Source organism: Bos grunniens, chromosome 3 (genome assembly GCF_055505025.1).
Source record: "Bos grunniens cultivar Pamir isolate PY7600 chromosome 3, Bosgru_T2T1.0, whole genome shotgun sequence".
Classification (NCBI taxonomy): Eukaryota; Metazoa; Chordata; class Mammalia; order Artiodactyla; family Bovidae; genus Bos; species Bos grunniens.
In genome coordinates, this window is record NC_141167.1 from 76,778,528 (window position 1) to 76,794,491 (window position 15,964).

The 15,964-nt window shown below is 37.5% G+C and overlaps 1 protein-coding gene across 11 annotated transcripts in view; it reads left to right on the plus strand.

The window, feature by feature from the left end:
• SNX7 (sorting nexin 7) overlaps positions 1–15,964 on the plus strand; it is a 163,999-nt gene that overhangs the window by 41,625 nt on the left and 106,410 nt on the right. For all 11 annotated transcript variants that reach the window (XR_015160555.1, XR_015160557.1, XR_015160556.1 and 8 more), the window contains exons 3-6: positions 6,578–6,688; positions 7,035–7,199; positions 9,382–9,580; positions 14,412–14,611. Coding sequence is in view for 8 of the 11 variants with exons in the window: in XM_086391372.1 (XP_086247498.1) it covers positions 6,578–6,688; positions 7,035–7,199; positions 9,382–9,580; positions 14,412–14,611 (675 nt within the window). In the remaining 3 variants the exon portion in view is untranslated. The remainder of the gene's footprint in view (positions 1–6,577; positions 6,689–7,034; positions 7,200–9,381; positions 9,581–14,411; positions 14,612–15,964) is intronic.

Here is a 15,964-nt window from a genome sequence, read left to right on the forward strand (position 1 = left end):
TGTATTCACATTTCTTCTGAAGATTACAAAAATGTTTTTTCATTTGTTTTCCAAATAAGAGCACATGGTGGGATTTCCCTGGTGGTCCAGTGGTTAAGAAACCACCTTCCAATGCAGAGGGACATGGGTTCAATCCCTGGTCAGGGAACTAGGATCCCACATGTGGTGGGGGCACCTAGGCCCATGCTCTGCAACTAGAGAGTCGGTGCACCACAGCAAAGACCCAGCAAGGTCAAAAAAAAAGCAAATGGTTACTTTATCTCTTTATCTTCTGTATGAGATGCTTTTAGTTGTTTAGTGATGCAAAGGCAGAACAGATCTGGAATCCAAGTCTCCTTAATCCTTAGACAAGGCTCTGTAAAATGACGGCTTACACTAACAAAAGAGCCAAATAGTATAATCCTTTTTACGATGATAATCTTTGTGTAACAGCAGCCTTTAAGAATTCTGTTTATAACATTTTGTTTGTGAAATCTCACTCTCTGGAAGTGCATCCCTTTTGTAGCTGAAAATCTTTTGGACTCTCCACATACAAGCACTTCCTTCAGTATGGCCTGCTAATTATGTTGCACTAAGATGTGTGTATCTCAGCTCTTCACTCAGATTCTTAAAATCCTCCCTTGGCTCCTCATTTCCTACAGAACAAGGTGCAGACTCCTTTGTATGACATTCAGAGCCCCTCTCAGTCTGGAGCCAGCCTACTGTACACGACTTGCCTCTTACTGCCTACTTTTAATACTCCTGCTCTTCACTCGCATAGAACTGCCTCTTTTATCTGAATATTCTAGGGTATTTCTTGCTCTCATAACTTTGCATATGCTGCTTCTTCTGTCTGGTATGCCCTTCCCACTTTCAGACAGAAAACTACTGTTTATTTTTCAAGATGCAATTCGAAACGACGCTCACCTCCTCTGCTCCCACAAGCTAAAAATCCTCTTTCTACTGTTTGCTCACACTGTTCTAACTGAACTCCTAAAGAAAATGAGATATGACAGTGCAGCAAAGAAATTAAAAGCCTATGCTTAATCCTTCTAAGCCTCAGGTTATTTTTTAATCTTTAAAACTGAACTGAAAATAGGACCTGGTTTTGTACAGTTGCTGTAAGAATTAATTTAGGATGGGTAATCAATGTAAAACACTTACCAGGGTGCCTGACATATGATAAGTATTCAGTATCTGCTACCTACCTGTGTGTGTGTCAGTAACTACGTGTGTTTTTTATTTATTCCCACTGAGTCTGTGAGCTTCTCAAGGTAGGTAATTGTATCTTAAATTATCCATAATTCTGAACACAATCCTTGGGATATAGCTCCTAAGTCATTTAACCTTTCAGTGAGTGGGTGAGTGAAGAAATTTATAGTGTCAGAGTCCTGTCAAAGGCTGCAGAGCAAAACAGCATGAAGTAGAGTCTTTGTTGTTCCCTTTCCTTGCTATTTAATTAACCTCTGTGTGCTTGGTTTCCTCATTTGTAAATAAGATAATAATACTAACCTAATAGGATCTTTGTGAATATTCCGTGTGTTAATACAGACACACTGCTAAGAACAGAACCATATTTCTCCTGTTACTGCTATTATAATCATAATCATCCATTTTCATTATCCTTTCCAGCAAAGATTTTGTGACTGAATTATTTTCCCCTCATTTATTTCTTTCAGTAAGACACTTTATAAGCCATCCCATGGATTTCATTCTGATCATAGACACACAACTCTTATGAGTTATCTGTATTGCATCATGCTTTAAATGTGCTGCTGTTATAGTAATAATAGTAGTAGTGATAGTGATAATATTATAGTGTGTTAAACTAACTTTTATTGTGGGACTTTTTTGTGCCAGGCAGTGTTCTAACCACTTGATACATAATAATATTAACTCATTTGAAGCTTATAGCAATCCTAGATCTTGTGATTTACCCCCATTTTGTGGGTGAGGACACTGAAACTTAAAACTTGCCAAAGGTTACACAACATAGTCATTAGCTGAGCTTTCAATCTAGACAGTTTATTTTTACACTATATAGAGAGCTTCCCTGGTGGCTCAACAGTAAAGAATCCGACTGTAGTGCAGATAATGCAGGCTCAGTCCCTGGGGCAGGAAGATCCCCTGAAGGGGGAAATGGCAACCCACTCCAGTATTCTTGCCTGGGCAATCCCGTGGACAGCGGAGCTTGACAGGCTGCAGTCCACAGGGTCGCAAAGAGTCAGACATGACTTAATGACTAAACAACAGTAACAACAAAACTATATATTTTCATTATACTTTTGTGCATCCATACGTGATTGTGGCAGACTATCTTTCAGCTTAACTGTTATAAAGTATGTACCTTTGTTTTATATTTGGCTACTTTTACTGCATCCAGTGGCCACAGGACTGGAAAAGGTCAGTGTTCATTCCAATCTCAAATAAAGGCAATGCCAAAGAATGCTCAAACTATTGCACAACTGCACTCATCTCACATGCTAGTAAAGTAATGCTCAAAATTCTCCAAGCCAGGCTTCAGCAATATGTGAACTGTGAACTTCCAAATGTTCAAGCTGGTTTTAGAAAAGGCAGAGGAACCAGAGATCAAATTGCCAACATCTGCTGGATCATCAAAAAAGCAAGAGAGTTCCAGAAAAACACCTATTTCTGCTGTATTGACTATGCCAAAGCCTTTGACTGTGTGGATCACAGCAAACTGTGGAAAATTCTGAAAGAGATGGCAATAGCAGAGCACCTGACCTGCCTCTTGAGAAATCTGTATGCAGGTCAGGAAGCAACAGATAGAACTGGACATGGAACAGCAGACTGGTTCCAAATAGGAAAAGGAGTATGTCAAGGCTGTATATTGTCACCCTGCTTATTTAACTTCTATGTGGAGTACCTCATGAGAAATGCTGGGCTGGAAGAAGCACAAGCGGGAATGAAGATTGCCAGGAGAAATATCAATAACCTCAGATATGCAGATGACACGATCCTTATGGAATAAGGTGAAGAAGAACTAAAGAGCCTCTTGATGAAAGTGAAAGAGGAGAGTGAAAAAGTTGGCCTAAAGTTCAACATTCAGAAAACGAAGATCATGGCATCTGGTCCCATCACTTCATGGCAAATAGATGGGGAAACAATGGAAGCAGTGTCAGACTTTATATTCTTGGGCTCCAAAATTACTGCAGATAGTGACTGCAGCCATGAAATTAAAAGACACTTACTCCATGAAATAAAAACTATGACCAACCTAGACAGCATATTAAAAAGCAGAGACATTACTTTGTCAACAAAGGTCCGTCTAGTCAAGGCTATGGTTTTTCCAGTGGTCATGTATGGATGTGAGAGTTGGACTGTGAAGAAAGCTGAGCGCTGAAGAATTGATGCTTTTGAACTGTGGTGTCGGAGAAGACTCTTGAGAGTCCCTTGGACTGCAAGGCGATCCAACCAGTCCATCCTCAAGGAGATCAGTCCTGAGTGTTCATTGGAAGGACTGATGTTGAAGCTGAAACTCCAATACTTTGGTCACCTGATGAGAAGAGCTGACTCATCTGAAAAGACCCTGATGCTGGGAAAGATTGAAGGTGGGAGGAGAAGGGGACTACAGAGGATGAGATGGCTGGATGGCATCACCAACTCAATGGACATGAGTTTGTGTAAACTCTGAGAGTGGCTGATGGACAGGGGGGCCTGGCGTGCTGCAGTTCATGGGGTCACAAAGAGTTGGACACGATTGAGCGACTGAACTGAACTGAACTGAGTATATAAACCGTACCTATATATATTAAAATATGTATTACAGATACAAAAATATAAACTTTTAGTAGATGTATATCACATTAGCAAACACAGTCTTTTCTTTGTTATTACTTAGTATCATTTATTTACTGATATATTTAATAAAGTTCTATTGAGTGCCAGTATGTTCAGGCACCATGTTGTATGTTGAGACTATGCCAGCGATTGAGACAGACCCTCTGCCTTCGTGGAGTTTTCAGTATGGGGGCGCGGGGTGTTGATGATGGGTATTAAACAATTGTATTTCTTATTGGTTAATTATAGTTATAAATATTATGACAGAAAAATACAGAATTTTATGAGCATGGTGGTTGTTTTTCACAGCAGGTGAAAAACTCCATCTAATTAGGAGATTCAGGGATGGCTACCCTGGGAAAGTTTTAGTTTTATAAACATTTATATTCATGGACACTAAGATTATAAGGATAAATGCACATACTCTCTTGCCTACAGGTACACTGGCCATCCCTACTTAGGAATACTTAAGAGTGTGTGACTGTAAATAATTGTGTCAGGAAGCCCACATTCTTGGCACCTGTTCCCCTTATGAGAAATTACCCTGATTCTCCAGGTTGAAACATCCGAAGTGACTGCTCTGAAGAAATACTTTCAGTTTCAGAGATCTAGAGGTGTGCCTTGCCTTAGGACATGAGGGAGTAAGAACTCACGAGGTTTAATGAACATTTGTCCTCTCACATCCTCATCATGAAGACAGACTCATAAATGCCTGCCAGTATGTGTCAGTAGTTGGTGATAAAAGTATGTTCTTGATTCTAAATTCATTTCCCTCAGAAAAATAGTTTTCTAAATCTTCAAATTTTAGAGTAACTACTTGCCCATGACTGAAGGTCAGTATTTGCTAAATAAATGCATTTTGAGGTATTGTCTTTTAGTCCTAAACTTCAAGTACCCAGGCTCTTATGGTCAGACATGAAAAACTGAACACCATTTATGGTTTACCTTCTATAGGAAAATGTATTCTAGACTAGAAAAGAGATAAAGCCTCCAAACAATAGGAAAATTTGATGACAGATTTCCAACTTAGAAGGACTTGTGTTCTAAAAAGTTATTTTGGAGGACAAATAATATGTAACTTATAACCCTTTGAAGGCCAATGAAGTCTTAGAGTAGGAAGAACAAATGCGCTGTCCTTAAGGTTTGCACTTATTCCCTGCTTTCTTCTCTTTATTGTGGTATGTTAGAGAACTCTTAAGTCACTGGCAGGGTGATGAGGACAGAAGCAACCAATTATTTGACTTGATTTTATGTCTTCCTGTTGCTGGAATTTATACAAGTTTCTTTTGTGTCAATTTGAAGTTTTGGGAATTCTTAAGGACATGTAATGTTCAGTCTTATTTTAACTTCACAGTGTTTAAGTGTTTTTATTGTTAAGTATGGCAACTTATTTTTTCTTGGAAATTGGTAGTAAACCTGTACACATGTACCTGGGATGTAGAGGTGTCAGTGAGTATTGTTTAACGAGTCACTTTATGTTTTGTGTGTATATGTATGTATGCGTGTGTGTGTATTTGCATATATATGTACACATACCAACTTGTATATATATTGTTAAACTGTGTTTCCACTAGATTTAGTTGGCCTATTTTTACCACTTCCACAATTTGTACCATTTTGCATAATAGATTTTGTAGTTTTTTTTGAACATGTAGTTCCTTAGACTTCTGCATCTCATTTACCTCTACTTTTTCCCACTAAAAAGGGAGTGTTTTGCTAAGATATATTTTATGATATTCTAAACATTCACTTTATGAGAATAAACCTTGGCAAGTGTAGATTTTGTGAACCTTATTTTATGACAATTAAGATTGCATCTTATTTTGACTGGAACTGCTTAATTTTATAATTGTGTTCATCTGTGTGGGTGATTGATATTTCTGGTGAGTGTGAAATAATGTGTTATTTATTCCATATTTACTCCTCCAGGAAAATATCAAACAATATTTCTGTATAATTTTCTTAAAAACTATTTAAGTGACTTTTTTTCTTATAAGAGGTGAGTGTGCATTGTCTAAGCTATTTTTGTGTTTGGCTTGTAATTCAGGTAATAGAGGTGAGGTTGATATTGTACCCATGTTCTTCTTGTCATATGTTTTGGAATAGATTCTAGTTTGTTGAGAACAGATATTTTAATGTGTTTGCTTAACTTTTAGGAGTTTAGGCATATAGTTCAAAATTCCTTGAGAAATGACAGAAAGATTTGCTTTTCACATTAAATTTCCATTAATAACATTTTTAAACAGTGGTAAAATCACTCTGGTTAATGTTAGAATTTTCAAATACTAAAAGCAAATTTTAGCAAAGCAATTCGTTTGAGCAGATTCCAAGGAAACATTTTTTTTCTCAGTTATGTTCAGGTTATTTTTCCAAGTTGCAAAAATAGGACTTTCCTCAAATTCTGAATTTTGATCATCTTGAGAAATGAAATATATTTGAAACCTAAAGTCAGAACACACTTTCTTGTTAGCAAGAAAGTCATGCCAAAGATAATAGTAGTTAAAATCTTGTGGAAGACAGATGGTTGCTCTGAGACAGATTTTTCAGTTTGGATTTTAAATTTGAGCATGATGTTTGCTTTCTTTCTGGGAATACTGGAAAGTTTGCTTTGTTTCTTCTGCTACATGAATTGATGACTGCAAAGGAAAAAAAAATGTACAGGCTGACAAACACTGAATAATTAGAATTTGTTAGTTTTTCTTAGAGACCCATTTATTTCAGAATGTCTAAAATAACATTAGGCAAATGTCTTCTGTCTTATATTGCATGTGCTGTTATTTTTTCCTACTTTCTTCAGACATCTCGTGGGGAATTTGACTCCAGTGAATTTGAAGTTAGGAGACGTTATCAAGATTTCCTTTGGTTGAAAGAAAAACTTGAAGAAGCTCACCCCACTCTGATTATTCCAGTACGTTTACTTTTTTTTTTTTTTTCCCACAGAATAGCTGCCATTTTGTCTTGTGAATCATTAGAATGTCTTAACACCCAATTTCAGACCTTTGATTCAATGCAATTCATTTATCTGGGAAACATTTGTTTTTAAACTTTTCAATCTATGTACAGATTTGTTTTTTAAAACTATTGTAATGTGTTAAGATTTTCTGGTACTTGGCTCTAACATTGTGAATTTTGAAAAATTATTTTTATAAGAAATGATCACATGTTCAAATAGTCTTCCAGAAAGAAGAAGTGTAGAATTCCTTATAATCCCGTGCCACAGAATGCTCAGATTCCTTTTTATTTTTTTGCCCTAGCCATTGCCAGAAAAGTTTATAGTGAAAGGAATGGTGGAACGCTTTAATGATGACTTCATTGAGACACGAAGGAAGGCATTGCACAAATTTTTGAACCGAATTGCTGACCATCCAACTCTAACATTTAATGAAGACTTTAAAATTTTTCTTACTGCACAAGCTTTGGTAAAAAATTTTAATTTATACTCATATAATCCTTCAGTATTTGTACATGTAGTAGGTTGTATGCTTTCTCTATTTACCTTTTTAAATCAGGTAGTAGTAACCTTGAATTAAGATGGAGTTTTAGACATTTAAGAACTATCCTTCGGATACAACCCTGTATCAAGTCTACACATGAACGTTATGAAAATCATGTACCTTTCTCACATATACATCCTCATATTTCTCTTGGTAGCTGATACATTTTTAAAATGCCTGGGTACTCCTTTCATATAGCTAATACTGAAAATATAAAAACATTTTTAAATTGACACTGTTTTGAGTAATAGTGAGTCAGGGCTTTTCAAGTTAAGATAAAAGTTTTTTATTAATAGATAGATGCATGGATGAATGGGTTGATAGATAAGATATTTTTCTCAGTTTTCCTTCATTTACCTAATTTTAGAGGTTCTAATTTCTAATACAGATTCCTTTTATATTCCTTTTATTTTATTTTTTTTCTTTTCTTCTATTAAGATATAATTCACCAGGAAAGATGATGATATTTGGTCAATACCAAATACTTACTGACCAATGTTGAATTTTCTGTCTCTCAGTTGTTGCCAAAGTGATTGTTGCCAAAGTGATTGAAGCTAAAGAAGCCATTCATCTCAATTTTGACAGTACTTGGTGTCTGGAAGCCCTGTGTGACTTATGTGAGAAGAATTTGTGGCCTGACTCCAGACCCTTAGAAGCTGTTAGAAACATTCTCTGCAGTCAGCAGTTGCAATAACAGCTTGCTAGTTGTGACTTGTGCTCTTTCTGATAATATTTACTCTATCAAATGCAGTAGCCCTTGTGAATAGATGTACTGCCTGGTCAAGGGTGGCATTTGTTATTATATTCTTTGCACACAAAATCATACTGATTTGGAAATTAACAAGTTTATATGTTATTTTGGGTAAGACCTTTAAGAAAGAAGATCTTAGAAAGATAACATATTATTTCATATGTGGGTAAATAATACATAATAATGTTTTTATCTATAGATCTGGTAGTCAGCATTGTTATTTTTGTAGGTGTATGAATGTTTATATTACTCTTTGACATTGTTACTCTGACTGCCAAATCCACAGATAAAAATATTATTATGTATTATTTATCCAAATATTAAATAACATTATCTTTCTCCAGATCGTCTTTGATCTCAAACCTGTGTTTCAATAAGTGCTGTACCCATTGTCAGAATCCTTTGTCCTTCTTGGTGTTTCTTTTTAGTAGGCCATACTTCTGAAGGGATACTTCCGTGCAATGTATCCTTTTATAACATTTCTACTTTGCAAATCTGTAGCTAACTCTCCTAAATTAACTGTGAACCATCTATTACATATTTTATGAAAAATCTTTCTCCAAAGACAGCCAGTCAGTGGAGACAGTATAAGTTTATCCAATTAAGTTGGTTGCAGAGCTATGGTCAGGGAGTTTATTTACCAACTATTCCAGTGACTTTAAGAAAGCAGACCAGTTAGTGCTTAGCAGTGAAGCCCTTGGGGTCAGACTGCCAGGACTTTGATCCCTACCCACCAATTCCTTGCTCTTGGACCTTGAGCAAGCTTCTTTAACCTTCCTTTGCTTCCGTTTTCTTCTGTACAATGAGAGTAATAATAGAACCTGTTTCACAGTGTTATTGTGAGTGATGTGTATAAAAATGCAAGTATAGTGCCAATAACATTAAGCTCTCAATAAATGCTAGCCACTATTATAACTAAAGGATTAACAAAGTTTCCCAATTTTTCTTCCTAGGATGTAGATTAGACCCTGAGAGATCTTTTTCTCAATCATTTTTCTAAATTTCTGTTAATAAAATACAGGTTTCATCTCATATCATTTTCATATCTTCTCCAGTATCTCTATAAGTGCAGTTCCCTCTGTTACACCTTGTTCTTTGAAGGAGCCATGCTCTGAGAAAACATGATTACATGTTTCACAGAAGCACTTTGGAAAAGAATGTTATCAAGGAGGTTGAGGCTTAGAGAAAGGACTGTGTACCCTAACTCATCTGCTTCAAATTAACATGAAATTAAAAAGATGTGTATGGAACCTTTTTATCATCTTTATTCTTCTGATTAGATTTCTTTTTTTGTTGTTGGATCTTAGAATATCATTGTTTGCTTCATCACCGATGTTTTATTTTTTTTGTTCCTAGGAATTCTCTTCTCACAAGAAGCAAGGGCCTGGATTACTCAGCAGGATGGGACAGTCAGTCAGAGCGGTTGCATTGTCAATGAGAGGAGTTAAAAGTCGCCCCGAGGAGTTCATGGAAATGAATAACTTCATTGAAATATTTAGCCAGAAAATAAATTTGATAGATAAAATATCTCAGAGAATCTACAAGGAAGAACGGGGTATGTAGAACTGCTGAACTGTGATCTCAAAGTTGTTGCATTTCTGATGAATCTTTTTCCATTTGCTGGTGTGGTAAGGCAGCATCAACTTAGCATTTCTTTTTGGTCATTCTTAGGATTTCTGTCTCTGCTTACAGTGCCCATCTGTTATTGCATGCTGTTTACTGTATCTAATTAGGGCCCTTAGCATATTCATCATAGTTGTTTTAAAATCATGTTCTAATTCCAACGTCTCCGCCACATCTGGTTCTGATGCTTGCTCTCTCTTTAAATTATGTTTTTTGCCTTTTAGTATGTCTTATAATTTTCTTTTTGCCCCTGGTAGCCAGACATGATGTACACATAAAAGTAAATAGGCCTTTAGTAATGTGGTGGCGAGGTGTGGGGAGGGGAAGTGTTCTGGAGACCTGTGGTTAGGTCTCAGTCCTTTCATGAGTCTGTGCTTCTGGACCACTGTAAGCCTCACAGAAGTTCAGGGTTTTTCCTTCCCCGTTTTAGTTGAGACAGGATGACCAGAGTGGGCTCAAGTTGGGTATTTCCCCTCCTCCAGAGAAGGCAATGGCAACCCACTCCAGTACTCTTGCCTGGAAAATCCCATGGATGGAGGAGCCTGGTAGGCTGCAGTCCATGGGGTCGCGAAGAGTCGGACACAACCGAGAGACTTCACTTTCACTTTTCACTTTGACACATTGGAGAAGGAAATGGCAACCGACTCTAGTTTTCTTGCCTTGAGAACCCCAGGGATGGGGGAACCTGGTGGGCTGCCGTCTATGGGGTCGCACAGAGTTGGACACGACTGAAGCGACTTAGCAGCAGCAGCAGTAGCTCAGTGTGCTTAGTCGCTCAGTCGTGTCTGACTCCTTGTGACCACATGGACTGTAGCCCACCAGGATCCTCAGTTCATGGGGATTCTCCAGGCAAGAATACTGGAGTGAGTTGCCATGCCCTCCTCCAGGGGATCTTCCCAACCCAGGGATCGACCCCAGCTCTCCCACATTGCAGGCAGGTTCTTTGCCCACTGAGCCACCAGGGAAGCTACCAGGTCAGTTAGGCTCTGATAATACCCCAGCAGGTTATGCTCTGGGTAACCAGTTTCCCAAAAGGGAAGGCCTTGTTAAGAAGAACCCTGGCTATTAGGTAGAGTACCCTGGCTATTACAGAATGGCTTATTTTCTCATCTCCTGCAGGAAGCAGAAGTAATTTTTGCCTGATATTTACTGTGCAGGCTTTTGGAGGTAAATCTCACAATATTGTGGGATTTCACCCATGGCTGGTTTCTCTGGAGTTTTTAACTCCTGGAATTGTCCACACTGAGACTCCAGCAATTCATCATTGACAGCTTCAGTTTCCCAACCTGGGCATTGACTGGGTATTCCTCTCTCTTTTTTGTTTTTAAAAATTTTTATTGGAGTATACCCAGGTATGCCAGTGGTAAAGAACCTGCCTGCCAATGCAGGAGACGTGAAAGATGCAGGTTCAGTCCCTGGGTTGGGAAGATCCCCTGGAGGAGAAAATGGCAACCCACTCCAGTATTCTTGCCTGGAGAATCCGATGCACAGAGGAGCCTGGAAAGCTACGGTCCCTGGGGCTGTGGAGTCAGACATGACTGACGTGACGTAGAGCACACAGGGCTTCCCCGGTGGCACTAGTGGTGAAGAACCTGCCTGCCAGTGCAGGAGATGGAAGAGACCTGGCCCAGGTTTGATCCCTGGGTTGGGACGATCCCCTGGAGGAGGCAATGGCAGCCTGCCCCACTGTTCTTGCCTTCTTATCTGGAGAATCCCACGGACAGAGGAACGTGGCAGGCTACAACCCATAGTGTTGCATTGAGTCGGACATGACTGAGCACACACACACATTCTTATTTCCATTTATAAATAATAAGGATAAAGAGCTTAATATTTTGGGTGTAGTCAGTCTCAAATGTCCAACATGGACCATAATTTTAATCAAAGAAGTGATGTTTCAGGAAATAGGGTTTCCACATTTGCTTGGGTGGGGGTTGGGGAGGAGGTGCAAGAACTCTATATTAGACCTGTCCAAGCAATGGCAGAGAGATTTAAAATAGATCTCTTTTCCTATTTTCAAGTTAGATTTTATTTCATGGTTCTATGAATTCTATAAATTCTATGATGAGTTTTTGCCAACTTTTTAAAATTGCATTCACCTACATTTAAAATAGATGGCTAAGTCTGACAATAATTTGATTTATGCCTTCTTGGTCTTTGTATTTACCATTTGTTTTGTGTTCCCTAATTAATTAGGCAAATTTGTATTGACCACATCATGTGCTAACGCTTTGTGCTAAAGATTGAAGGAGGGTTAAAATAGTACCTGTCCCTGAGTTCACAGTCTAGTTGGGGAAACAGATATATTAACAGACAAATTACAGTGCAGCTCATTAAGTGTTTCCATACAGATGCAATTTGAGTGCTATATAAGCACAGTTTAGAATTTCAAGGAAGCTCTTTATATTAAAATAAATACTTTACAGGGTAAATAACACACTTTGATATATGCAGAAATTAAGAAAAGAAATAAAGGAGAATGTTTTCTTTTCTAGAAATATTGGAGCCTCCCTGGTGGCTCAGACAGTAAAGAATCTACCTGCAATGCAGGAGACTGGGGTTTGGTCCAAAGGGAAGATCCCCTGGAAAAGGGATGGTGTCACATGGCCATTATCTAAAATAAAAGATAGGCCTAGATCAGAAGGATGCAATTTGGAAGGATCTTAGTGGTCATCAAACATAGTATCTTCTTTAGGTGACAACTAGTATTTCTATTGTTTTTAAATCTTTAAAGTCTTTTTTAGTTTACCTGATCATATAAACTTTTGAAAAATTTAATAGTTTAATAAAAAAGTTTAATTTAGAGCAATATGACATTTTTCAACTAACCCCAATGACTAATAAGATGATTAAATATAGGGAATTTAATTATACTTATGTGGATATTAGACCCAAAATTCTCACTATTCATGCATCCTCTACCATAAAAAGCCATCTGTCATTAAACATTGATAGTGTAAAGGAAATGTATAAAAATATTCAGATTTTAAAATGAAATCCAAATTTTTGGATAAATGGCTTATCAAGCATTGAATAGTCTTTTGTTCATTCTTTCATTGATATGAAAATATTTATTGAATACATTATGTATTAGGCTTTGAGATTAAAAAAATAATGACTTTGCCCTATTGTAATGAGCATATGGCCTCAGAGTATGTGAGTTATGCAAGCAGTTATAATAGAGTGAGATAATAGTATTAAATTATGATAGGCTTTAATAGAACTATTAAATTATGACACTCATTGAGGACAAAGCATCTGCAAATCCTTTGGAACAGAAACAGAGATTTACTTGTGTTACGACTTAAAGTGTTAGAAGTAGTTTGTCAGATGATAGAAATGGTAGAGGGCAACTAAAAGACATGTGCAGTGTTTAAGTTAGGAGAAATCATGAGATTCATGAATGAGCTGTTATTTTGGCTTGAATTAAAATATCTGTGAGGGAGATTTTCAGGAGTTAGACCTGGAGAGGCAAGGTAGGGACTGAAGGACTTAAAGCACTTTCTAATTCAGCTAAGAGGTTTTAATGTTCATATACTGTGACAAAAATTGAGAGGGAGAATTGTTAGAAGTCTCTTGCAGGAGCGCAGGTTAGGGATGCTGATGACAGTACAAGTGAGGATAGGTGGATGGGTGGGGAGATGGATGGATGGGTGGGGAGATAAATAGATACAGATTTAGAAAGATTGGAATTAGTGATTGACTGTCTCTTTGTAGGTGTCAGTTTAGGGTCTAGGATGACACCACGTTTTTTGCTTAGATCTCTGGAAGCAATTACCAGTCAGTCAGTCAGTCAGTTCAGTTGCTCAGTCGTGTCCGACTCTTTGCGACCCCATGAATCACAGCACGCCAGGCCTCCCTGTCCATCACCAACTCCTGGAGTTCACTCAGACTCACGTCCATCGAGTCGGTGATGCCATCCAGCCATCTCATCCTCTGTCGTCCCCTTCTCCTCCTGCCCCCAATCCCTCCCAGCATCAGAGTCTTTTCCAATGAGTCAGCTCTTCTCATGAGGTGGCCAAAGTACTGGAGTTTCAGCTTTAGCATCATTCCTTCCAAAGAACACCCAGGGCTGATCTCCTTTAGGATGGACTGGTTGGATCTCCGTGCAGTCCAAGGGACTCTCAAGAGTCTTCTCCAACACCACAGTTCAAAAGCATCAATTCTTCGGCACTCAGCTTTCTTCACAGTCCAATTCTCACATCCATACATGACCACTGGAAAAACCATAGCCTTGACTAGACGGATCTTTGTTGGCAAGTAATGTCTCTGCTTTTGAATATGCTATCTAGGTTGGTCATAACTTTCCTTCCAAGGTAGGATATGTAAACAGGAGAAGAGGAAAAGAAGACATGTTTTGTTTACATCATGTTGCCAATGAGATACTCAGGTATAGTTTGGTAGGCAGAAGTCCACGATACAATAGATACAGTGATTTATTTATCGCCCAAGCCAGGATACTTTTGACAATGAAAAAGCATGTTATTATTGATTACACCTGGAAAGCTTTTATTCAAGGGATGGTCTGAGCAGACTGGGAGGACAGGTCAATTTAATGAAAGACGGTATCTGCATTCTTAATGTTCATGTACAAGAACATGTGCACAATGAGAAAAATAAGGTCTTTTCTTATTGTCTATAATATAGGGATTGTGAAACTTATAAATACATAATTTTAATGTATTTTAAGTATATAATTGAAGTTATGTTGAAGTATATATTGAAAGAGCATATTATAAATTGAAGAACTTATTATTTTTTAGAATATTTAGATGAAATGAAAGAATATGGCCCAATTCATATTCTGTGGTCGGCATCGGAAGAAGATCTGGCTGATACTCTGAAAAGTGTTGCCAGCTGCATTGACAAATGCTGTAAGGCCACTGAAAAACGGATGTCTGGATTCTCAGAGGCCCTGCTTCCTGTTGTACATGAGTATGTGCTTTATAGTGAAATGTTAATGGTAAGGACTCCGAACTATACTTCCACCTGAGTCCCTGACTTGCTTATAAGCTTTATAAAGGCATTTCTGTTTCTGTTTGTTCACCACTGTCTTCCTCTCGTAGAAAGATGCTTTGCATGTAGATGCTCATAAATATTTGTTTACTGCATGAATGGACTGATGAGTGGAAGAATATGTTAATAAAAGACAGGCATATTCAACAGTAGTAACAGCAGTTTATAACATAGGTTTGAAGCATCCTCAGTCAAGATTTACATAGAGAGTATGATTAGTTTTTCCAGCGTTTTAAAATTTTACTTTAAGAATTTTCAGCACTTTAGAAATTTCTTTTCATGGACAAGTTGCTTTCTTGCTTCTAGGTACATTTGAAAGATGATATCCACATTCTTAATGTTCATGTACAGGAACATGTGCACAATGAGGAAAAATAAGGTCTTTTCTTATTGTCTATAATATAGGGATTTATATGAATATACATTTGTGTTACATTTTGTTTTCATATTTGTATGAAAATCCCTATAATATATGAAAATCCCTATAATATGGGGATATTGTATGTTTTGTTTTGTTTGTATCATTATGTAGAAAGTGCTTGAGTAGGATCTTGATGTTTGTTCTGTCTTCTGGATGCTTCTAAAAAGAAATCCTCCAAATTACCATGTTTTTCTTTCATGGCTTGAAAAGGCTTTTATTCCTTTTATATCAAAGTTTTACATGTAACCTCCTAAGTTAAGTTTAGGTCTCTAGATATTTGGGATTTTGTGATGTTATCTGCAAAGCTAATGTTTTTCATCCTGTATTCTCTGTGCATAATACCTCACACAGTTGAACTGACACCCTCAGCTTTCTGGTGTTGTAGGTGACAGAGGTGGAAGAAGTCAGTTTGCATTCACTGGTGGTCTGTTTTTTTCTGCCATTTATGCTTGAATCTATGGTTTCTGGTTTCATGTACTCTTGATTTGGGAGGATTTAAAATTTTTTTTGCTTCTGTCTTGGTAAGAAAAAAGGTCTCAACCTTTCAGCATAATATCTGCCTCTTTCATGTTTATTATGTTCAGATTTTCCTTCACAGAATCATTAAATATTTTGTAGGTATTTCAGGCTTCTGCTGTTATTTGACTTTGTCGGGGTCCTCCTATAAGCACATCCTCCCTGCTTCCCAAAGTCCTCTAGTGTTTCACTGTTGAGGCACCTCCTCTTTGCCTCCATCAATTTCCCTTGGCTACATTCCATTGGTTTACTTCATTATTGATCTCCCTCTTGTGTGGCTATTCAAAGAGATCTGATTTTTTTCATGAAAAATATAATATTATTTTCCCTTAATTAGATGTGTTTTGCTCTTTATTATGTCAA